Source organism: Eschrichtius robustus, chromosome 2 (genome assembly GCF_028021215.1).
Source record: "Eschrichtius robustus isolate mEscRob2 chromosome 2, mEscRob2.pri, whole genome shotgun sequence".
Taxonomy (NCBI): Eukaryota; Metazoa; Chordata; class Mammalia; order Artiodactyla; family Eschrichtiidae; genus Eschrichtius; species Eschrichtius robustus.
The window spans coordinates 27,013,294-27,038,140 of record NC_090825.1 but is presented as its reverse complement, the minus strand read 5'-3'; the positions used below and the strand labels follow the sequence as shown (position 1 = coordinate 27,038,140).

At 43.0% G+C, this 24,847-nt stretch overlaps 1 protein-coding gene across 4 annotated transcripts in view; it reads right to left on the bottom strand.

Annotated features, from left to right (window-relative positions):
• Nucleotides 1-11,648: 11,648 nt before the first annotated feature.
• NPR3 (natriuretic peptide receptor 3) overlaps nucleotides 11,649-24,847 on the bottom strand; it is a 75,894-nt gene continuing 62,695 nt past the window's right edge. Inside the window, exons 5-8 of one of the 4 annotated variants that reach the window (XM_068535207.1) lie at nucleotides 22,004-22,098; nucleotides 20,032-20,167; nucleotides 18,409-18,493; nucleotides 11,649-13,141 (exon numbers count right to left, since the gene is read on the bottom strand). In XM_068535207.1, coding sequence (XP_068391308.1) covers nucleotides 13,132-13,141; nucleotides 18,409-18,493; nucleotides 20,032-20,167; nucleotides 22,004-22,098 — 326 coding nt within the window. In that variant the 3' untranslated portion in view covers nucleotides 11,649-13,131. Of the gene's footprint in view, nucleotides 13,142-16,901; nucleotides 17,401-18,408; nucleotides 18,497-20,031; nucleotides 20,168-22,003; nucleotides 22,099-24,847 lie in introns of those variants that run through there. The other 3 variants (XM_068535206.1, XM_068535205.1, XM_068535204.1) reach the window with 3 other exon arrangements.

The following is a 24,847-nucleotide window of genomic DNA, read 5'->3' as shown; positions in this document are numbered from 1 at the left end:
CATCTAGTAGTCAAATTCATAGAAATAGAAAGGAGAATGGTGATTACCAGGAGCTAGGGGTAGGGCGAAAGGGGGAGTTGTTTAATGGGTAAAGAGTTGCAGATTGGCAAGATAAAAAACGTTCTGGAGATACATTTCACAACAACGTGAATATGCTTAACACTACTGAACTGTATACTTAAAAATGGCTAAGAAGGTAAATTTTATGTTATGTGTTTTTTACCACCACCATAACAAAAAAGACATTGCCAATTCCTTCACTGGCAATTAACTTTCAGGAGAGACTGGGTGAGAGACTTCCTCACAGGTAATGGGAAGATGGATGGGAGAAAGAATACGGAGAGTTTAAGGGGTCTGGATTTGTCTGTCCTTCCCAGTAACTTGGGAACTATTGAGGCTGCAGAGCGTAAATGAAGAGAGAGCTGAGATAATAACCTTGGGATACAAAAGGGATTGAAGAGGCTTATGCAAGACCTCCTTCCTGCTAACTTCAGGTCTCCTCAATTCTGAATCTCTTGATAGATCTGCATATTTTGATACCACACACCCACTCACTCTGTGCTCCTAAGAATCTGTACTACCTGAAATTCAAAGCAGAGTCTTCATATGATTTGCCTCTATCGTGCTGGGGAGAAGACTCAGAGAAAGTACTGCATCCTGAGAGCTACAGCACAAGAGGTAGGTGAGCCATCTAAGGGTGGAAACACATGGTTCTTTAGGTTGGATCAAGGCAATAGTTCAAAACCTTCAGGCACAGGCTAACACAATAAACCACAGGATTACAAAGAAATGAAAAGAAGGCCAGGCAGTGGGTCAGAGCCTAAGAAACAGAGACCAGTAGTCTGGACCATAGACATGACTAGGAGCCTCCCTTCCCCGGGTGGGAAGTATGACCAACAGAGGTTTAGGGACTCAGTCAGGTGGTCCAGGCAGCAGATGCAGAATCCCTGCAGCAAAATGTAACTGATGCCCCTGTCAGAGAGCTCTTCCCAGGAGTAATACAAATCACCCAGCACAGAAACTCACCTATACCCCTGTCAGAAAGATCTTCCCAGGAGTAATACAAATCACCCAGCACAGAAACTCACCTATACCCCTGTCAGAAAGATCTTCCCAGGAGTAATACAAATCACCCAGCACAGAAACTCACCTATACCCCTGTCAGAAAGATCTTCCCAGGAGTAATACAGACCACCCAGTACAGAAACTCACCTCACCTCGAAGACCCTGATTCAGGACTTCACCAATGCCTGACACTTTCTACTAAGGGTAAGAAGGTGCATCTGTTGTTGATCTGTTTCCATTCTCTTTACATCAGATTTCAAAGACTTCACTTCTGGCAGTATGGAGGATGGGATTACCTAGAAACTGCCCACTGCAGAACAGCTAGAAATGCTGGATAACTCTAACAAACATTCCTTTAAATGCATACCTGAGCTCACCAAAAAAATCAATGGAAAGCTCAGGAACCCAAAATGCATAAGGAACGGAATGAACACTGGAGCAGTAAAAACATGAGCCCTGGTTCAAAGCAGGTGGGGATTTGTCAGTTTACAGAAACCAGGACTTGGGTTTTAGCCAGACAGGAACAGAGAATAAATGTTTCCGAGAAAATGTGCCATGACTAGGTGTCTCTCTTAGGTGACCCTGGGTGACTTCTAGCCTTCTAGTTAGAACCAGTGCACAGATCTTTCTTCCCATTGACTGGTCCTGAGAAAGAACCTGGTGAACTTTCTTTGGTGGTTCTTCTGGATATGTTTATCTCTATCAGAAAGCAGAGGACATTGAAGCTACTTAAGTACAATTTTAAAACTCTGGAGACCCTCAGAGTCCTCCAGCTCTGGGCATTTAGTCACCTGAGAGCCTTTAGCTCCTCATTTTCTCACCCAGGTTCACAAAGTTTAGGGCTACATCATCCACTCTTCCTGCCTGCCCCGCTCCCAGGCACCTAGAGTCTAGAATCTCTAGCCCAGAGGATCCTGAGTTCAGAGCCTGCTTTGCCTTAAAATGAGCAGTCAAGCCTAGAATGTTCTTTCTGAAAAATTAAACAATTATTCCTTTTAGAAGGCGGGAGCCTGTCTTTTTAAAGCCAAATATGATGCGTTTACTTTAACAAGTCTCCATAGTGACAACTTTGGTCATGGCCACCTCAAGTCTGGAATCAGCATCTGGGAGAAAATTTGGAGGTCTCAGGACATGGCACCAAACTGTCAGGTCAGGAGACCAGCAGGCACCTTGGAAGGAAAAAAGGAGCGCACAGTTACAGTAAAAACAGAACTCCTTATCGGTGATGTTCGTTCTTAAACAAGGAATTCCGTGTTTTCCTGAGAAGGTAAACATGAGAAGTTTATTAGCCCTGAGATGACTCACTGAAACACACCCAGAGTAGCTGTACGTTCACTGGGAGACCCCCACTGGCATTGCAGGCTGTAAATTATGGTCATTCCTAAGAGGTAACAAGAGAGGTTCTGTCAGCTGTGCGATTACTTTGTTTTGGCAGGACACTTTGGAGTCAAGAAAACATTGGCTGGAGTTCAAGGCCAAGATTTTGGATCAGCTGCCTCCATAATTTTTCAGAAATGTGATGACTGTTCCTCAAGAAATAGTTTCCTAAGAAAGCTGCAGGAATGTCTCCTGTACATGTTCAAATGGGATTTAAAGAATGAAGCCCTTGGGGACTGACCAGTTCAACTGAGTTACCATGGGCTTCTCAAGCAAGGGGTGAGAAGGCCAGGTCACATCAGGAATCCTGCTCACCAAGTGGAGTGAAAGAATTAGCGATTTTCATTGAGATAAGGCATGCCTGGACTCTGTATCTTCTACATGATATATGAGAACAGCAATATAAACTCTATTGAGGTTACCCAGATAGATCTTCTCTCTTCGAGTTCTGTGTTAAACTAACAGTGTACTACGCTTCCTACGCTTCTCCATATCCTGTTTGGATGTAATAATTGTAAAGAGGAGAATCATGTGAACATCTAACTGGCCCCCAGCCCTCCAGAGGGCCACTGAATGCACTCACTCTTTCTTGCCTATTCATAGTCCTTGATTTATATAGCAGAAAGAGTCATTCATACTTTAAAAATTCAGGTAATCATTGCAATTTGAATACCTGAGTCTATGGCTTGGTGTGAAGAACATTCCCTGCTCTTTTTTATTTAGCATAACATTGCATCTATGTAAACACCGTATTAACACTGTATATTGGGTTCATCAACAGAAACATTTACAATGTCCCTGAGTTCCTAAGATAGAAAAGAAGATAAAGTTTGGGTTGTTGGAGGTTAGGTATGAAATTGAGAGTCGACTACTGAGTCAGAAATTCCATCACGGAAGCATAGATATGATGCCTGAGGACTGAGCATGCTTAGCAGTGAGGACAGAGAGAGGAAAATGCCGGTCCTTTGAGGCAGTAGCTGGGCCATGCAGATAAATACCCTGAAAATTAGCTTATTATCAGCTATTACAGTCATTTTATTGATTTTATAGGAGTAAAATTAAGTGTATTAAAAATACCGTTTGCTCTCTAAGAGATTAAAAAAAGATGGTAGCCGGTCTCTGAGAGTTTATATAGTTCACACAAATGGTTTCCAAGATGGAGGCTGATGATGGATTTCTCATTCTATTTAGGAAATTATATTCATTTCTCTTGGGGAAGCCTGTAAAAATTTCTCTGCTCTACTATGAGTGTGCTTAGATCGTTTCTACATTAGAATACAATATTTAAAATGTCACAAGATAGTGTTATGCAAATGGTATGGACTGAGATCTTACTTGGAAGGCCTACTATATTTCAATTGTTTTGAATTGAGTTATTTATTTATTTATTTATTTATTATTTATTTATTTATTTTTGGCTGTGTTGGGTCTTTGTTGCTGCACACGGGCTTTCTCTAGTTGCGGTGCACAGGCATCTCATAGCGATGGCTTGTCTTTGTTGTGGAGCACAGGCTTTGGGCATGCAGACTTCAGTAGTTGTGACACGAGGGGGCTCAGTAGTTGTGGCTCGCGGGCTCTAGAGCGCAGGCTCAGTTGTGGTGCACGGGCTTAGTTGCTCCACGGCATGTGGGATCTTCCTGGACCGGGGATTGAACCTGTGTCCCCTGCATTGGCAGGAGGATTCTTAACCACTGTGCCACCAGGGAAGTCCCTTGAATTGGATTTTTATTTTCTATATTTTTTATCATGTTGCCAACTTTACCATGTGTGCCATGTGGTGAGTGGGGTTGGGTGTACATTTAAGGAGGTGGGAGAGTCTAAAAAGTTCAACAACGAAGCTTCCAATTATCAGATCCCCAGGGATTCTCATCCTTTTGTGCCATTCTCCCTTTGCCATCCCACAACTTGCAATCCATACACAAACCTCACTAAAATACTAAGGGTTTCTTGTGAGACAACAATTTGGGAATATTAGCTGAGGCCGCAAAAACATTTTCATATTTTAAGGATTTCTGTTATAAGAATCGAAATCTTTACTCTCTCAGCAGACCCTTAGGGCAGAACTCTCTCCAGGGCTCTTGTTAAGCTGGGAAGTTCATCCTAACACTCAAGATTCTTTTTAGGGTCTGAGGTGTCTTTCATCCGCTAGTATAAAAAAAGCACTAGACTTTTGAAGCCCTGGGTTCTAGACCTGAGATTATTGTTTGTCAGCTGTGAGATTTTGAACAGATCATTTAACTTCTCAGAACATCAATTTCTTTATCTGTGAAAGAGAAGTGTCATTGTTGGGTTGAGTTCTGGGTTCACCTACTAGGAAGACAAGAATGGCAGACAGTGGTGTGCTGGTGAGCATTTAACAACCGTGTCTCTGAAGGGAACGTGCCATGGTTTGTAGTGTTTGTTGATTTCCGTGGTGTAAATACTCGTACCATGGCCCATTTCTAGCTACCTGTGTGACGTCGCTGAAGGTGGAGCTGGGAAGAGATGTACATCTACTGGAGCTGGGAAGAGATGTACACCATTATTCTGTATTTCCGTACAGATACCTTACAGATAGAGTAATGTAAATAACCTCAAATGCATAGGTAATGGGAAAATGTAGTAATTAGAAAGTGATGGTTTGAGTCTTTATTTCCTTTGCTTTTAATAAGATTTATTTAATTGTGATCTGGTTTTTAAGAATGGCTTTGTTTACCAACCAGCTCACAGAGTTCCTGAAAATGTAATAAATTGTTCTTACAAGCCAGTAGGAGCCAGCTCCAACACACCACCAGTGGGTTTGGTTTCTTTATATGACAGAGATGAACCAGAGAATGGCAATTAATTAATTCTTAAATAAAATCTAAGAAAGGCTTTCAGCCAAGGCTTACTTGAATGAGAAGATGGGTAGAAATGAGAATAAAATGTAAAAAAGCATCCACAGTGATATGCAGGACTTGGGCATCAGGGGCTATTCTTTTTTCTCTTAAGTCAGAGCAGCTAAGTTTACAAGGGCTTGAAGTAAGAAAAAACAGTTTCAGTGTGATGGTTTGGAAGGACACACTAAGTGGAGGTCTCTAATGTGTTGTCACAGTATTGTCACTATCCTTATTGTTGTTATTATAATAAGCTGATAAGTAGTGATCTGTCTCACTATAGAAGCTGCTTGTAAGGTAACTAAAAGTTCAACACTGGGGACTGGTTTTGAGAAACAGCTATGAAATCTTTGAAGGAAAGAGCTTCAGTCTGAGATGTTTGTTCTGCCAACAGTTTTGGTTTGAAGATGACTTAATCATGACTAGTCAGAATGTGAGGGATCGCTCAAAGAAGGGCAAAGATAAACTATTAAGAATCTGGGCTGGGACATAGGTTTTGTGTGGCCCTTAAAAGAATCAGCCAGCAGGGATTTACTCAAAAAATATCTCTAAGCTCGTGGGATACACAAAGGGGGGAAGGCTGGCCCAGAAGACAAGATACAGTCTCATGTAACAATGAATAAACAAGCGGACATTTTGTAATTCCATCAGACAACAGATTATATTTCTAGACTGGTGGATTTCAGGAATTTCAACCATTATTTGCCAACTTTTTATTTTGTCTAATAAAGACATTAAAACAAAACAAAACAAAACAAAAAACCGGGGCTTCCCTGGTGGTGCAGTGGTTAAGAATCTGCCTGCCAATGCAGGGGACACGGGTTCGATCCCTGGTCCGGGAAGATCTCACATGCTGCGGAGCAACTAAGCCCGTGTGCCACTACTACTGAGCCTGCGCTCTGGAGCCCGTGCGCCACAACTACTGAGCCCGCATGCCGCAACTACTGAAGCCCGCGCGCCTAGAGCCTGTGCTCTGCAACGAGAAGCCACCGCAATGAGAAACCCACGCACCGCAACGCAGAGTAGCCCCCGCTCGCCGCAACTAAAGAAAGCCCGCATGCAGCAATGAAGACCCAACACAGCCAAAAAAAAAACACCCCACTACTAGTGTCACTACCATTTTATACTAGAAAAAGTATTTTTTTCACAACTCAGACACAAAATCACTAAGTTATAATCTCAGAAAAAGAGCCAGTGCTTTAAATACTGAATCAACTTGCGTTTGTGAACATTTCCCTATTATTGCCCTAATTTTTCTTATTTCAGCACAAACTGGTAAAACTCCATGGATTGACACCAGTCTGCAGATGGTATTGATACTTGGGAACCTCTGAGCTACAGTCCTAAATTCTGCTATAAACATACTATCCTTTTCTTATCATAGTGATTGATGTGTGGTAGGACAGGAGGTGACAGAGGATTAAAGGTGGAGGGTCTTTGGGGGCTTGTAGACATACTGAGGACATTAGGACACCGAGTGTGCCTCTGGTGTATTTCAGAGGGAGGAGAGCTCGGGTTCTAGAACCAGATTTGCTACTTTCACGCCTTGGTGCTGTCATTTCCTGACTGGGGATCAGGGCAAGGTGTTGAAGCACTCTGTGTCTCAGAGGTGACCACAGTGCCAGCCTCGTAGGGCTGTGGTGGGATACAGGACTGAGTAAGATACAGGACTTAGAACAGCCTCTGGCAGAGGGTCTGTGCAACAGACGCGAGCTATTGCAGCTGCTCTGTGCCAGGAACCTCAGAGCCATAATCTTGGTACCCCCCCGCATCCTCATCTATGAAATGAGGATAAGGTTAGAAGGATGCTTGTCTACCACAAGGTTCATGGCAAAAAGACCCCACGTCCTCTGTTTGGGACCAGGCTTGACACCAGGAACCCAAGAACTTGAGGCAATAAGTAAAGCTGCCTCATGAAAATAGTAACAGCTCCAATTTATTGAGCTGCTGCTGCATATCAGACATCGCTTGAACCCTACAAAGTAGTTAATATTCTCCTGATTGTGCAAAGGATGAAACTGAGGCTGGGAGAGGCCTGTGGTTTGCTGGGCCCCAGAGCTAGTAAACAGAAAAGCAGGGATTTAAGCTCTAGAGTCCTCCTTGTGGGAAGACATTTAAGAATATCCCAGTTTTAAGAACATTTCACAAAGCAGAAAGATTATGGATTGAGTATTAACATTACAAAACTACATGGAGTCTCTTTGGGGAGAAATATTTTATTTTGGAATCACTTAGCACTTGACAAAGATGATAAAGGAAGAGAAACAAATCTAAAGTATCAGAGAAATCTTTGAAGACCAGCAGCTTGGAAGTTATGATGTTGAAAAGATAAGTAAGGTGGCAGTAGAAGAAATGGGGCAAAGCTCCACGTGAGATCGTCCAGTTAGCTGTACATGCAGAATTTGCAAGCCCCAAAGCCCTGATGTAAACCAGCCCTGATGTAAATCAGAAAACTGGGTGTAAGAACATCAAGAGTGTAGGGATCTGGCAAACTGGAGAGCATTTGCCCCATCCAAAAACATTCAAATTCCTTTTGTTTTTTTTTTCCTTTCTAAACACTGGCTGGCCAAACAAAACACATCTGCAGACCACCCATTCATAACCCCTGCGACAATAAATGCCACAAAATAGAGCAGCGCTCATCCGAGGCGAGGGTGGATGAGGAAGCTTACAGAGGAGTTGGGATGTGAACTGCAGATAAAGGATGGATGGACCTGATTAGAAAGCAAAGGGTTTTCCAGGTGGGAGGAACATTGGGAATAAAACGTTGCTGGCAGGAAAGTGCAGGGAATGTTTAGTGGATGACAAGTAAATCAATTTGAGTAAGTCAATTTCAGCATAATTTGACTGAACAAGGAATAGTGAATAATAAGGCAATAAAGGAAGACTGAGGGGGTAGGGCTGTGACACCAGGAACCGAATATGGAAGCTGACCTCTGAGGATTGGGAGTCATTATAGGTTACTGAACAAGAGAGAAGCATTATCACAGCAGTATTTTAGGGAGACTGACATGGCAGTGCTGAGACAAATGAGTTAAAAGAGGAGAGCTTAGAAATAAGAGTTAGGAGGCTGCTCCCTGCTAATTTGGGGTGAGGTGATAAAGGCCTTGTTTAGTGGCAGTAAAAATGGAGAGGGAGAGATGGATGAGAATCTGATTGGATGTGGAAAGTGAAAAGGGTGTGAGGTCTACTGATAGAGACTGAACTGACCACGAGCCGCGGGATTCAGCAGTTTGGCGTGGTTGCTAGAGCCACCAGTCTGCCTTCAAACCCCAGCCCTGCCGCCTAGTAGCTGGGAGGCCTTGGGCAAGTTACTTAGCCTCTCTGTGCCTCAGTTGACACACCTCTAAAGTGAGGAGGATGACCGTAGTCCTGCTTCGTAGGGGTGACATATGGATAACCATGTCTGGTGAAATAAACGAGCACAGTTTAGGTGCTGGCGCAGTCTTGGCATGTAGGGAGCTCTCCATAAATAGCCACTGGGATCGGATTGAGGTGGGCACACGCTCCTTCTCATTCTTCATTTTCCTTCCGAATAAAATGCTGAGAATAGTCCTCAAGGGTATACGACTAAGATACCAGGTGGCAAGTTCTATTTAGATAGGGCCTCTTGCTGGATTTTTGCCTGAAAGCATAAAATACCTTTGACGGCACCCAAGACGGCCACTGCTGGGGGAGCACAGCCCTCACGCACAGCTGGTGCTTCTCAAGCAGTTTATGGAGCTGGTCCACCCCCGCCAGAGGGTGCCCAGCACTGGCCCCTGCGAGAAGGGATGTGGAGGAGGGGCCACAGCCTGGAATGCAGCCTCCCAGACCTGCCTCACCCGACCCTCTGCACTGTGGCAGGCTTTCCAGAAGAACGCTCTGTCTTCATCTGGTCTCTGGGGCCGCTAGGTCCCGTGGGGAGAAGCCCCACAAGCACCAGGGATTTCATGGCTTTGATGAGGTCACTTTCCAGCAGCCTGCATGATGCCTGGTCTCTCTTGGCCCACTGGAGTGGCCGTGGAAAAAGAACTCCCTTCTGTCTACACTGGAAAATCCCCCCCCCCATCCACTAACACACTTATGAGGTGCCGCTGTTGCATTTGGGACAAAATCCCAGCATTCTCAGGGGAGGCCTGGGGTGAGGGCAGCCCCGGGTGGGAAAGATGCTCTTTAGGGCACACGAGAGTCCCTCATGTTGCAGGGGAGAACGTACTGCTCTGACTGATCACAGCTGCTAGCGTCGTTGCCCAGGGGGGATGAGGTCCAGGGAGCGGTCCTTAAGGTCCTCTCAGCCAGCGGCGGAAATCAGGATGTGTGTGGCAGGTGTGACACACTGGTCCAGCTGAGGAGAAAACAGATTTGAATGAAACTGCTCACGCCCTCTGAGATCTTCGGAGGAAATGTGGCCATCACTGTCCCCTCCTGGCCCTTGTCTGGACCTTTTGGCGGGTGAGGGAGACAGTGTACAGAAAAGGGACCTCTTTCTCTTCATAGTCTCTCGTTTCATCCTCTAAGAAGGCAGGACTAGGTGTCATCAAGCCAAATTGCCTTGAAAAGGCTCAAAAATGGCCAACTGAGAGTATTGTCTCCTTATCCAAGGAAACAGGAGAGTGTGGTAATCATTCGCTTGAATGCTTCACTGTGTGGCAAGTTTGAAGTCCTCCCAGCATCCTGATGAACTCGGCACTATGATTATCCCCATTGTCACACAGGTTACACAGCCGCAAGGATCAGAGCCAGGATATAAACCCCAGGAGTCTGGCTCCACTGTGTCATCGTCTATGAAATGGGAATGAGAGGCCTTTGGCAGCTATGACAGTCAGGGATGCACAAAGCCTGCAAAAGGAATTATTTTTCTTGGTTCTATTTCGGTGATAATAGATGGTTTATTAAATTGTTATTTTTTTAAAGACCCGCAACCATTGGTACCTCTCACAATAGTAGATGCTATTTAAGTCAACCTCAGAAGCCCATGATTTAGGGTTAGGGTGAGGCCCTAAATCAATGGTATTTGGAGCTCCCAAGGGTTCTTCCAGGGACATACCCCCCGCTAGTCGCAGTCATGAGGCATCTTTGGCCTATTGTGGGGTGTTGGGTGTTCATGAAGAAATTCAAAATGGGTAGGATGTGGAATGGAAAGATTCAGGGAGGCCATGGTCCCCAAAGTGATGTAGGAAAGTAGTGATAATACTCTGTGCTATGGACTGAATGTTTGTGTCCCCCTTAAAATTCATATGTTGAAGTCCAAACCCCAGTGTGGCTGTATTTGCCTCCAAGGAAGCAATTAAGGTTAAGTGAGGTCATAAAGATGGGGCCCCATCATAGGATTAGTGTCCTTATAAGAAGAGACACCAAAGAGCCTCCCTCCTTCTCTCTCTCTCCCTCCCTCTCTCTCTCCACACACACACACACACACATACACACACACACACACACACACACACACACACACATACACACACACACACACACACACACAGGACAGGCCATGTGAGGATGCAGGAAGTAGGCAGCCATGTACAAGCCAGGAGGAAAGCCCTCACCAGGAACCAAACTTTCCAGAACTGTGAGAAATAGATTTCTGTTGTATAAGCCCGAGCCTGTGGTATTTTGTTACAGCAGCCCAAGTAGACTGAGACACCTGTGTTTCCTGGAGGTTTCCTGGCCCCGCCCTTTATTCCTGCCAGGACCGCCCACATTCTGCCCCCCACTCCAACCTCCAACCCTAGAGTCAGCATCCTGATGCAGAATCTTCTCAAACTCCAGTACCCAATGTGTCATTGGTGGTATTGCCAGGGGACCTCACTGGTGGTGGCAGCAGCAGCAGCAGGGCCCGGGGCACCTTGATCCAACCCTAAGGATTGGTATGTGTTTCTTGGGCTTAAAGTAAATCATGACTAACTTCCCAGAGAGTGAAGCAGCTTTTTACAAGCCAGAGGCACCTGTAGATGCTCCAGGCTATTGACTTGTTTAGTACCCTAGAAACTGAGGAGCTCTTTAGAATGACAAAACTGACTTAGGACCTCTTCAGAGTGGGCAAGGGACATAATAATATGAGGCCAACGTGGTGTCCTCAAGCTGTAGAGACTCAAGATATCATTCACAAAGATTTCTCCCCTTACTTGCCAATTCAAGGTTTACTCCTCATTTTAATAATATATTCTTTTCTTATTTCTGCAAATTTCCCTTTCCTGGGAAGAAATTCTTGAGTTCTTTCATGGGTACCATTCAGACAGCACAATTCATCACATCTGCTAATTAATCTTTTACTTAAACTGGTCCTAGGAGAACAGAAAGTCCTCGGAGAATATGGATATGTGCAGTGTATGTTGGTTGAATTAAAAACAGGAAAAGGTTTCTGTGGGATGTATTTTTTTAATGAGAACACATTGTTATACTGTGAGCATGTGGCATTCTTGCTTAACAGAAACATTTACAAGAACACATACACATTTATATCCAAACACCAAATGAAGATATCTTAAATGACCAATCTGCACCAGAAATAAAATATATTATACAAAACAGGGGTTATATCCACAGTCATTAATTCTCGTTTTCTACACAAAACAACAATAAATTAAATCACATTATATGCAGATAGTTCTACTTACATTAGAATAATAAACTGTATGTAGTTGTCAGCTTTTACTTTTACTTTTCTACCAGACTCATGGTACGTATGTATTGTTCGGTAGTCCTATATGTAAATTATCAGTGAATAATATGGCCCAGAAGACAAGGGCTGCAGAAGTAATCCCCCACGTGTCTGTTCTGTGTCCTCTTGGATTCAATTATGCACCATGCACAGGGAACAAAGCTCAGATTCCCAGGACCCAGCAGAAAGATGTGCAAACTCACAGCATCTCCAGGCTGTTACGGGCACCTCATTGCTGTCTTGTAAGACACACCACACTGAACATTTTAAGATCTTGGCATTGAATAATAAATAGGACATCCTGTCTCAAAATCCAAATTTTCCTCTTTCTCAACCTTCTCTGTGCAATTATTATGTGCTATGACAGCTTTGTTCTCCTAGCAAATAGAAAGCACTTTGGTAGTCTATGTTGTGACTTACCCTGGTGAATGGGCCCTTTATTCCTTGCACGTAGAAATTTAGGTCTTTAAACATGTGAATCAAAGCAATGCAGCACTTTTGCTAACTCTTAATTCTGCTTGTTCAAATATGTCCCCTAGGCATCATCCCACACCTGATACATCAAAGAGCTATTGTAACATACGGATTTTTACTTCTGAGACTCAGCTCCCACTGAAACCCTTTCACTGTGCTTGAAGTGGCTTAGAATATGCACATTAACAGCATCAGCTGGTTTAGAATTGCTTTGCCTTTGGTATGAATTAACATTAGTGGTTAATGAGAAATTTGAACAAACTCCAATCCAGCACCTTTTGAAAGGCGATTTAATCCTGGAGTCTAGCTATGGGGGCACACCTGCAAGCTCTACATGCTGCAAACCGAAGCCAGGTTTGTTGGAGTATATGCACATCAGAGGCTTGAACTGCCCTGGGAGCACGTGGTCAAGTTAGGTGAGGGTTCTGATCAAAAGCCAGCTACATTCTTACAGCCAGCACGTTGTCTTCTTTCCCCCTGAGGAAGCATGGAGGCTCTACTCGCAAGCTGCTACCTGCGTGGGCACGATGCTGATGCATCTTTGGAGCCATGGTGGGCAGTGGATGGGGGGTGGGGGGAAGGGTGGCAAAGATGCTGGCAGCTGGCAACACTACCCTCTTCTGTTTCTTTCGGAAGAGCTTGATCCTGATTCTTCTTGCTGGGTGTGTCCCAAGCTTCTCACTGAAGAGGAACTAAATTCTAGGTCATTCTGTAGTTCTAAAGATCACTGAAAAAGAAACAGATTCCTCTGAATAGCACCATCTCATTCTCTGTGCTTCCGCACTGCCCCCAAAACATAAGCCACGTTATTAGTTTCCATTTTTTCTACTGAAGAAGAAACTCAGCTCATCTTCAGCTTCCTTATGAAGCACTGAACCACACGGCGTAACTAAACAAAACCCATGAAATGTAGACCGAGGGACCTGATTTTGGTTGTTGTTTGGCTTTATGACTGCATCCACTCAGGATCTGAATGCTTTGTGTCCCAAGAAACATAGGTATGTCTTCCTTTCAGTTTATAAACACTCCCTTAATACCAGTGGCATAATATTCTATTTGGTCTCCTAAGAGACTTCCACAAACAGCTACTTTATGCTCGCTCACAAGAAGGTGGTAAGCCCACTGGACCTACTCTGAATTCCTGTCTCTGGCTGTATAAGGTCTATACAATGGCCTTACTTTCACGGTCAACAACAAATCTCACACTCCCCAAATCAGCGGCAACCAGAAGGAAAGTGGTCAATTAGGGGAGCAAAGGGCACAGGTGCCTTGAATAAGTGAATGACACCAGGAGCATGTGAATAGGGAGAAGTGCCTGACATTCCAAAGCAAAAGACTGAATTTAAGGAAGAAGAGAAAAGGAGGCATTAACTTTCCATACCTTTCTCCCCTTCCTCCATTAAATATAGCTTCTGAAGTGTAAAGAACCATTTTAAAGCCTGTGGAACCATGTCTGCAGTTCAGGAAAGGACAAGCTGATGGTTCTTCCAAGAAATGTAGTGCTTACAGGGACTTCCTTGTGGAACCTGTGGTCATTCTGGGGAAAGCTCCACACTCTACACAGAAAGTTCTTCCTGGATAGAAGTGATCACTTAGAGAAAGCTTTTATTTCTGAGTCCAGAAAAGAAAAGATCTAAGATGATGATGATGACCATAAAAACCTATACTTATTTCCAACACCAAGAGTATACACACAAAAATATATACTCATTCTGACCTGTATCAATGTCAGCTTATGTTTCGCCAGATAAGAAAATACTGATAAAGTATCCCTTTTGAAATCTGAACGCCCTGGATTTCAGGATAATAATTTATAGAACGATTTAAGAACTAAAGTCCTATTTATTTTACCATATGATATGTGGCTACTGGCGAAGTTGCCACATGAATAACTAGTTGTCAAACATGTTAGCAGTTAAGAATTTCAATCCCGAGTTATAATCTCCAGAAGTCTTAACCCAGGGTAACCTTGGGCCAAACACCTACACTTTTAGCAAAGGTTTCCCAACTTAAGGGAGCTTTCAAAACTTAATAGAGTTTTGTAACTCATGCGACAATTTCAAGGAAGAAAGGATAGAAAACAGACATGTAAATAAACAATCTTAAGAACCCTAGAATCGCTTTAAGATTGGAAGAGAATGGCGTCCACATATCAGAAACCTCATGATTTGCTCTACCATTTTTAAAAGACTAAATTCTCACTTAAAATTTTTAAGATTTTACCTGGGAATATAATATTAAGTTTAGAACTATTCCTCTACCTGAAGTAGAAATAAAAGATATTTGCTTTAAAAAGGTTAGCGTTAACAGCCCTTATATAAATTCTAGAAAGGTTAGAAATGTTTCTACCCAAAGACTGCAGCCAGGTAAGAGTGTTTTTTCCCTGTAATAAGCACATAGGCTCAAATTTTTAATGTTTTTTACAAACACAAGATAATAGAGAATGAGTATCTCTAAAATACATGGAAAACATCACTGAAAAACATAAATGAGAGAGAAATAGTCTCTCAACTCTCAAAAATAAGATGGATGCAACTCTTCCATTCTGTTTTCACGTTGAGGAGTCCTGAGATGTTACACGCGTCGCTTTCCTGGATTTTACTTCCCAAACTGTCTTCCTGTGTCAGAATTTCTGGAGCTGGCCTCTCTTGCCTTCTTTTTCCATCCTGTTTTGAATTCAGCAATTTTTCATTCACGCCCAGCATGGAGAACTGCAACATAGTTCTTTGAGTTGATCAGAGTTCATTCTTTTATCATGTTCTCCAACTGCCTGCATTCCATTCTTTTTTTTTTTTAATTTTATTTATTTGTTTATTTATTTATGGCTGTGTTGGGTCTTCGTTTCTGTGCGAGGGCTTTCTCTAGTTGCGGCAAGTGGGGGCCACTCTTCATCGCGGTGCGCGGGCCTCTCATTATCGCGGCCTCTCTTGTTGCGGAGCACAGCCTCCAGACGCGCAGGCTCAGTAATTGTGGCTCACGGGCCTAGTTGCTCCGCGGCATGTGGGATCCTCCCAGACCAGGGCTCGAACCCGTGTCCCCTGCATTGGCAGGCAGATTCTCAACCACCGCGCCACCAGGGAAGCCCTGCGTTCCATTCTTAAACAATGGAGGGGAAATGTGCCTCACGCAGAAATAATCCATTCACTTTGACTGGCTGAAGTAGGAGTGGCGGACGCCTCCAGGGAAGCAAGCTCAGGCCAACTTCCAGGACACGCGGCTCTCACTCGCCCTGCCTCACTTCCACCATTACCAGCGTGAGCCACAGCCTCCATCACTACCTAGGAATTGCTCCAATTCCGGGATTCCCCTATTTTCTTAAACTGCCCTATTTTCCTCCTATAGATGGTCTTTTCCAGACATTAAGATAATTTTTAAAACTATTTTACAGCTGCTCAAAACATTATTGAGGAAAGACCCTTGCGACGTCATGATAAGGTGGTACACTGATCTGGCAACTTCCCATTCTTCCCTCACTGTCTATATTCTCCACAAATTATACATGAAAGCAGCAACCTGAGTTTAAACCTATGAGCAGAGAACTAGGCACAAAGTAGAGGTTTGGTATATACTTATTCAACCCTGTCCAAATTCCTCATATCCCTACCCCTGTTACATGGGTTATTAGTGGACGACTGCGAGGCTCTCTGGAGTTTACTAAAAGGGAATATAGTAGCTATTTAGATTCCCTCTTTTAACCAAAATCATCATTGTGAATTTTAGTAAAATGTCATTTATTGTGTCGTTTCTATGCTTACTGTCAAGTTCTAACTCTATAAAGTTCTTCTTGAGAAAAAAGGACCGCCTCCCTTTTATAAAACCTGACTTAATTCTATTAGATTTCATCCTTGGTCTTGATACTCATCATTGGCCAGAACTGGAAGGAGTCTATCCCTAAAACAAGTTGCATTTAAAACAGGTAAATTGATGTATTCCTGTAGAGTCTATAATCTGAATACATTTCCAGATCTCTGTAATTAAAGCAGCAATTCGTATTGGGCTACAGCCACGGGGAAGAGGAAAACAGGGAGAAAAAGAGAGGCATCTTTCATCATTATTGGTTTGTTGTACACTTTACCCATGCTTTTAAAATATAAGTGAAATTTAATCTTCAAAATGAAAAAATAGACACATTTTCTAATAGTAAAATATAAGATTAAAATACTTAAAAATAAAGTGTTAGTGTGAAATAGGGCTTTTTTATATTAAAAAATGAAACATCTTAGATTTGCTTTTCTTGTATAAATCCTCTTAACTTATTAATAGTTACAACTTTCCAGAGTAGCTTTTATGAGATGCTGAAGGAGACAGGGGGCAGAGGGGGATTCTTTTTCGAGATATGAAGTCAGGACCTGAATGTATACATCGGACAGAGCAGTTTTCAACCTCAGATCTGTCCACCAGCACTAGAGAAAGGAATGATGTATTTCCTACCTTGAGATTTTTCATTACGTTTTCTTCTTCTTGGGGTTAAATTCTTTTCAAGAATATTCTACTTGTAAAAATTATTTTATTCTAGCTATAAAACATTTCATTTAAGAAAAACACATTTTATAGCCTTGCATAAAATCCCCCCAAAAGCCATCAAGATATGAAGACATCAGACCTTCAAAACATAAATCTGATCATGTGCCCTTGAAACAGTATGAACATTTAACAAAGTGACCTTATATTCTTATATTTGTTTGTCATGAGATGAAAGGCCGGGAGGCATACGGTGATTAATTACAGTTCCTGAGCTTCTAAAGAAATTTTACAACAAAATGACTAACTGCTTAAAAGAAAGAGTTTTTCAAGAGCGCCCCTTCTGTTCCATTGATGTCTTTCATCCCATTTATCTCCTTAAAGAATCTCAAGCCAAAAGAATAGGCTTCCTTTTAAGCCACCGAAAAATGGGATCTGATGGAATCTTCCCGTAACTCCCGATGTTTTCCAACGTTGCTTTCTTCTTGCTGGTTTCGCCTCTCAATGGTTATTCTGTATTTCTTCCTGGGTAAAGGGAAAGTGAATGTAGTAATAAAACCTCGCTTGGCTACAAAATACTATGGTTTCTCTTACAAAGAATGCCCTCAAGGGACATCTGGGTTTGGGTTAATAAATGAGAAGTGACACAATATGAAACCCTGGTCAAAGATTAAAGTAGTGTGCCCTAAGGCATTGTGCCCTTATTCAAGGAGGAAAATTGGCCTGCTTTCCCAGATGCCATAGAACAAGCCTTCCCCTTCTTCCTGTGTGCCTCGTGGGTTAAGTCTTGTCTATTCTGCCACAGAAGCTCTCCCCAGCTCCCAGGATATGCCCTAGATAAAGATCAGATGAAGCGTACAGGAATACAATTGTCCCCACAAAGAGTCACATACACCCGGAGTTACAGTTCCAGGCAGAAATGAAAAAAATCATGGTCCACTGACTTAAGAATAAGCCACAAATTCAACCACCAAAGATTGCAAAGGAATGAACTGGTCTCAAGATGCAAAACTATCGGTATCTTGAACACACATAAATATTACAACTTTACAAGACTCGGTGCTTAACCACAGTGGTCACTAAGCATGCGGGTTCTCAAATACTGAGCACAGACGTCCTGAGAGCATAGACTGCTTGGAGCCACTATGTCCTCTACAGTAGGTGAGCCCAGCACCTGTTTCTAAACTGGAGGAAGCCTGAGACTGGGGAAGTTGATTCTCCCTTTGTCCAGATTCCCTCTCCACTTACGCATGTGGTGGGTGGTAGGAATTGGGTCAGAATATTTGTGAGCCAAGGACAGCAGTGGCTCTGTGCCCATAGGGGGAGGCAATAGAAACCCTGACCCACTGCCTGGTATGCTAACCCACTGACCACCAAACCAGCGTCACACCAAAGGAATGGCTCAGTTCTTCTCACCACATGCTTTTTGGGTAAAAGCAAGATAGGCACAGGTCACAAGGAGGATCGTTCAAAGGCAAGTGGCAAAGGCAGTTAAGGGGAGTGAATTTTAAAACTTTATAAAGTGGTCCTAACCTGAAAAAGTAGAAGGCCATTAGCAAACCAGCTCCTAGTAAAGCTCCCACAACAATTCCTGTCACCGCTGACTCTTCTAGGCCACCTGCTTGAAAAAGAAACAGAGATAATCTGAGTTCATTTTGAGAAATAGCTAGAAATCCCTCATTCTGACGTTTCATTCATTGAAAACTTTCATTCATTGGAAGGTATTTCTCAATTTCCCACTTGGGGCAAATTTTCCAATTTTCCTTTCTTTTTCAGAACTATTTTCTAGGGGATCCTCTTCGTTGTTGTGGCAGTGGTGGTTGCGGTTTGGTTTTGGGTTTTGGGGTTTTTAACCAAGTGCAAAGCTTAAAAAGCACTTAAGAAAATACTAGATGAATGACTGTTACAAAAAAAAAAAAAGTGAGCACAGTGGGAATAAAGCAGGTTCAAGGAGGATTTGAAGAAAACTGGAAACTGAAGTTCTCAGATCTAGCCACACTCTTTTGAGTTTACAGTCAGAGAAGACAACCATGCGGACCATGGGACTGAGCGGGCTCTTCTCAATTTCAGTGTCACTTGGATGGTGACACTTCCAAGTGCTGGAAGATTTGGTGAAAAAATTCATTGGGTTAATGTTCTGTTTTTAGATGTTCTTTCACCAAAGCCAGAGTTTCATGTCAAAATGTCTTATATAGCTTTGTGAAAATGTAACAGTTTGAAACAATCAAGTTCAGTAGTGTCCCAGTTATTATATAAAAATGATAAATAGCTAGCTTGTGTAGGAAGAGTTTAGGACACAGTCTTATATGCATTCGTGTTTAATCCTCAAAGCAGTCCTAAGAGTGGGGTACATTTCTTTCATTTTACATATGAGAAAACTGAGGCTTAAAGAAATGGAAGGAACGCTCCTGGGTTCACAAAACCAGTAAGTGACAACGGTGGGATTCCAAATCCAGGCCCAATAACTCCAGAGACTGTGTTCTTAACATATTTCTGCCTTATGCTTTCCCATAATTATTGCATATACACAAATACCTCATAGTTTAAAGACTGTTCCCAAAACATAAGGAGCACACATACGTTAGCCTAAAGTGAACAGATTCCCTGAAAGGTCTATACTCACTTTGCCCTCCCTCAATAGCTTATCAAAGGGTCTCGCTAAAGCAATGATTTCCAACCATTTTCCTACTTTTAAGCTCCTTATGAGACCCTCCACTTGCTTCTATATTTATAACAAAGCTGCTCATAAATAACAGATTTCACACTTATTTGCCAATTTGTAAATTTTCAGGTGCCTAAGGGAACACTGGTTCTGAGGGGTAAGAGGATAAATACAAACTTTGAAACTAGAGATGAATAAGTGAGTGACATTTAGTATTTGATATTTTGATCTTCCCTAAAAGTGTAAACCTCAAATACTAAGAAATTATAGTAAGAGATGTAAAAATAGGGAGATGCCTTCTACCATTTTGGAAAAGGATGGAAGGGAAGAAGGCTCTGCTGAAGCCTCTGCTTTAGGCGGATGCCAGTTTGTGAATTGTTCCCATGGGTTTTACCACATCAGAAACAGGAATCTGCACTTTCAGGGCATGACCCCTGCATTATACTGATACCATAGATGATGAAACACAGAGCGAATTAAGTCTCTACACTTACATGCTTTGCAAGGAGAGCTGCTTGAGTGCTCCACCATCCTGGTTTCATCTATTCTCAGCTTTAAAGGCCCCCAAGGGTATTTGACGTTCGGCCGCATCTCAAAACGACCTTCTTTTCCAAAGTAATCACCAATAACCTATATAAAGACAAAAAATATATACATATACACACTGAAAGGTCAAAGTTATCCGGTTCCAAAGGAGGCACAGAGTGGGCTCCCCTGTCCTTCACACTGACTACGATGGTGTGTTTCTGAGGACTTTGTAAGTCAAGATTTGCAAGCGCCAACAGCGCTCCTAAGGTGAGCGTAATTTATGGAGAGCAGGCTCCGCATGGCAGGGAAGGTGGTTATACAGAAAGCAATAAGCAGGGAAGGCACGGCTTTTCCCTTGCTCACGGGAGAGGGGGCTGCTCCTCCCACTTGCCACAGAGCAGCCCACATGGTCAGCCATCTGTCAGACCCCAGTTCCTTTCAGGGATGAGTGAGGTCAGGACCCATCTTAAGGGTCCCAGGCTAAGTGGGCCTCACACCACTTAATGAGCTTGGCATCTAGTTCAAGCATTAAAGAGGGTCTTTAGGAACTGCCCACTTCACCCTCCTCTGGTTGCAAAATTATTCCGCATCCTGACTTCGGGGGTTACATTCTCCTCTCTGATGAATTTACCCTATTTATACCCCACTTCCAAGCTGAACTCCTTTTCAGTTAGTTCCTGTGGCCCCTGAAAAAAATTAGTATTCTTTTATGGGTCAGTTCAAGGTTCACGCTCAGTTTCTGGTTCAACAGCCCTTTCATCAGCTCCCTGAGCCCTGACCTAGAAGTACCCTCGCACCCAGCTTCTCGGGATCCGTTTCCCTTTTGTCTGGGCACCAGCACCCTGCTCCTGAGCGGCCTGTGACACTCCCTCCCCCTCTCTCTCCTGAAGGAGGCCCAGCAAGCTCTCATAGCCCATTTCATGTCAGAATGAAAAGAATTCTAGATAATCGCCAAACTAACAATCACTGGCATGTCCTGAGCACATACCAAGTACTTTACACACATGCACTCCTGAATCCTCACCACAGCCCTATCTATAATAGACTGTTACTATCCACCTTTTATAGAGGGGGAGACTCGAATATACACGAGACTCAGACCATCAAAGAGTAAAAAACCGTGCAGTAAATGCAGCAAGTGCGGGTCCTGCCGGCTCAGCCCCTCCCACAAAGGTCAAGTATGTGTGGACTAAGAGAAAAAGAGCCAGTCCTTTATGCAGGGTCACATGAAGTGTGACAGGAGCGTCAACTCTGGGTGAGAGCCTTCAGAGAAGCAGAGAGGGAGCAGCTTATGTGACCTGAAACACTGCATATTCCTATCATCTTTATTTATAGATTTATCATGTAAAGTTTATATAGTACTTTTCTAGGTTCCATTTTATCTGGTGCTCATGATCGCCATGTGAGATCAGCAAGGGAGAGATTATGATTTCCTCATTACAGCCAAGGAAGCGGAGGCAAAGAGCTTGCACCCCAGGAAGTATCAGAAACTCCTCTTGGTGTCCAGGGCCCCCTTTTCTCTTCGTGATGCTATCCTGAAACTCCATCATCTTTTGCAATACTAATGCATGTCCAGTTTGTACACACCCCCTGCCAAAAACAATTTTTTTTTCAAATTTTTAGGGAGGAAATAAATACACAATTTCACTTTACATCTCTCAGCTGTTGATGCTGTCCTGCATCTTAGGACTGAGTTGTGATTCTTGGCCACTTTTGAAAGGTAGGATTTCCCCACTTAGGATAAACGTGGAACCATTTCCTGAAGTCTTCCCTGATACCCTCAACCAGAAGGAAGCCCTCTCTTGGAAACGCCCTGTGTTCAGCTCATTTTTATTTGGAGGCTGCTTTGGGGGCAGCTATTTGGACACCAGGACAAATACATTCCTTGGAATCTCAACAAGCAGAGGAGCGGCTGTGGCAGAAGTCCTGTTTGCTTACCTCCTGCGTGCCCGCTTCCGTGTCGGTCATGGCAATCACGGAGAAATCCCCGTACCGGTCTCCGTTGGCATCTATGGACACCTGCCCGGCAATACCTAGAGGATGAGATGTAAAGAACCCAGTTGGTTACTTAAAATGCCTCTGTCCGCCAACAAAAACAAGAAAATGAATTGACGGGACTTTTTTTAAACAAACTCATGCCACAGGGAATCTCATCAAACTCGGAGCATTTTTGTTGGCATTTGAAAAGACATTGTAATTTCATCTGTGTCTGCATTCCTAAATTCTTAACATTTCTCCATTTAAAAATGAAAAGAAAAAGAAACAAATGACCTTCTTTGGGGAATATGTTAAAGAAAAAAAAAAGATTAAGGCTAATCCTGAAAGTAGTATGCTTATCCCAGAGTTTTGTATTCATTTTTTTGAAAAATGCAGAGCGAGAAGTGGAGTTGTAGTACAGTTCCTAGACTTGTCATGGGTTCACATTATCACTGGGCAAACATTATAAAAGAAGACCCATTCCAGGCCCAGGACTCAGTGAATGTGCTTGCCTATGGGCTCCTTGGACGCCCAGGAGAGCAAAGGGCCTGCTTCGCAGGTCATGGGAGCCAAGAGCAAAGACGATCGAGTTTTATCGCACTTGTGTTCATTGCTTGGGGCGTTTTGTTTTTGTCTTCCAGTTTAATGGAGATGTAACTGACATATCTCACTGTGTGAGTGTCAAGTGTACAGCATAAAGGTTTGACTTACAGATACTGTGAAATGAGTTTAACATTCATCACCTCATATAGATACAATAAAGCATTCATTGTTTACCCAGTGATAACTAGGGGCTGAATTTAATGCTAAGGCAAAGATGATCTGGACACAGTGTCTGCTCAAGAGAGAGGCAGCCTGGACAAGGGGTTTATTTTGGTGGCGCTGGAATCCAACTGCCTGCATCTGAGTCCCAGCTTTCACATTTCCTAGCCTATGACCTTGGGCAAGGATTTAGCCCACTGAGCCTCAGTCTCCAGGGCTGTAAAGGAGGCAAAATAGTACCTCCCTGCCAAGAGGCTGCTGAAAAGATTAAGTGAGCTAAAAGAGGTAAAGTACTTTCAACATGGGTTTAAGAGAAGTTGGTCATCTTCTTATTTTGTTATTACTTCTATCGCTATGCCTGGAATCTGGGAGAGGACATCTGACTATGCCCACAGCACTCAGAGAAGGAGCTGGCACATCTAGCTGGAGACTCCTGGACGACTCAGTAAAAGAGCAGGTCTTTTATAGGAATGTTGGTGAAGCCTCTGATTCGGACAAGCAGCCAGCAGAGTGTGGGAGTGTTCTAGGCAGAAAGGCAGCCCTGTTAGTATTTACAGAGACACAAAGCTGAAAGGTACCCAAGGGATGGTGAGCTTTTGGGGGAGGTGGCCCATGTGTATGGAAGGGAACGGTGAGATGTAAAGCTGGAACAGCTGGAACAGGGTGGCCAGAGCATGGAGGGCCTTGAGTGCCACACAAAGGATTTGGATTTACTTTGGTTAGCAATGGTGGCTTACAGCAGCTAATCAATAAAAGCAAATACGTATATACTATTAGTTGATATTAATATGTCTATATTGCAATTTTCATTAACTAAGAGAATTTATATGTCAGCCACATTCTAAGTATTTGTTTTCTTTCAATTTAAACTGTGGCAAAGTTCAGTGTAATTCTTAATTGGCACCTCTACTGATGTGGTTCTCTCCGGAAGTAAAATGAATGTCTGGGAAAAGGGATCCCAAGGGAAAGCTCCATCCTCTAGTGTGGTTTGGAGAGGGCAAGTATTTGGGTTTACTGTCCTCTGGGTTGCTGTTTGAAGGCCCACTGATTTTTCCAGACTTTGGTCTACTTTGCCGGAAATGGAATGGAGCTACTATTCATCTTGATTTCTTTGTCTTCTTAACATAGACTGATTACAAAGGATACACCTATCTCAAGCTAGCTTATCCTTGACAGTCTAAACAACTTTTAAGTAATTAATGTCATTTAAATATATATACATTTATCTCCAAACATATTGGCTGTCCAAAACCATATGCCATTCTGTTCAGAGGTGTTTATGATGGTGTGTTCTGCTACGTGTTTTGCAGAGTATTTTATAAGGCAAGGTGGCCCTAGTAATCCAAGACCTCATTACACTTTAAGCTATTACAATTCTGCCAAGAAATGGAGTGTGAACCCTCAGGGTGGCCAATCAGCAAGTGAAACTTCACCTGAGCATATTGTACATAAGGTGAGATCGTCAGGCTGACAGCAGAATTTTCCTGTACATAAGTAATGAGACTTTCCACCCTCATTTCTATTGGCCTGTAGCAGAGCTCAAGGTTTGAGCCACAGTCCTATTTACCTTGTCACTCTGACCTCTCACACAGAGAGGAAATTCAGCCTTCCCAGGCCATTTATTGAAAGCCTTGAGATTTGGTCATAGGTTTCACGGTAATAAAATCCAAATCTGTCAAATAACGTCCAGAGTATTTTTCCCTTGACAACTTTATGGTCACTTACAGTGACCATTAAAATTTAAATTGTTTTTAATTTTAGAACAGTTGGGGATTTTTTTTTATAGTTCTTTTGGGGACTACCCTCAGATTGATCATTGTTTAGCAAATAAAATGGGCTCTTCAAACAATTCAAGGTCAAAACTTACCTTGGCTTCAATTATCTTTACATTTGGACAAATGAGATTCTAAGTTTAGACTGAACTATACAGTTGATTGTTTTGGGACTCATTTCGTATTGCCTGTGTAGACCCAGCCCTAGAATGGAAGCATCAGGTTGGCCTATGGGAAAATTTAGTCCATGCCCTCTAAACAAAACTGAGTT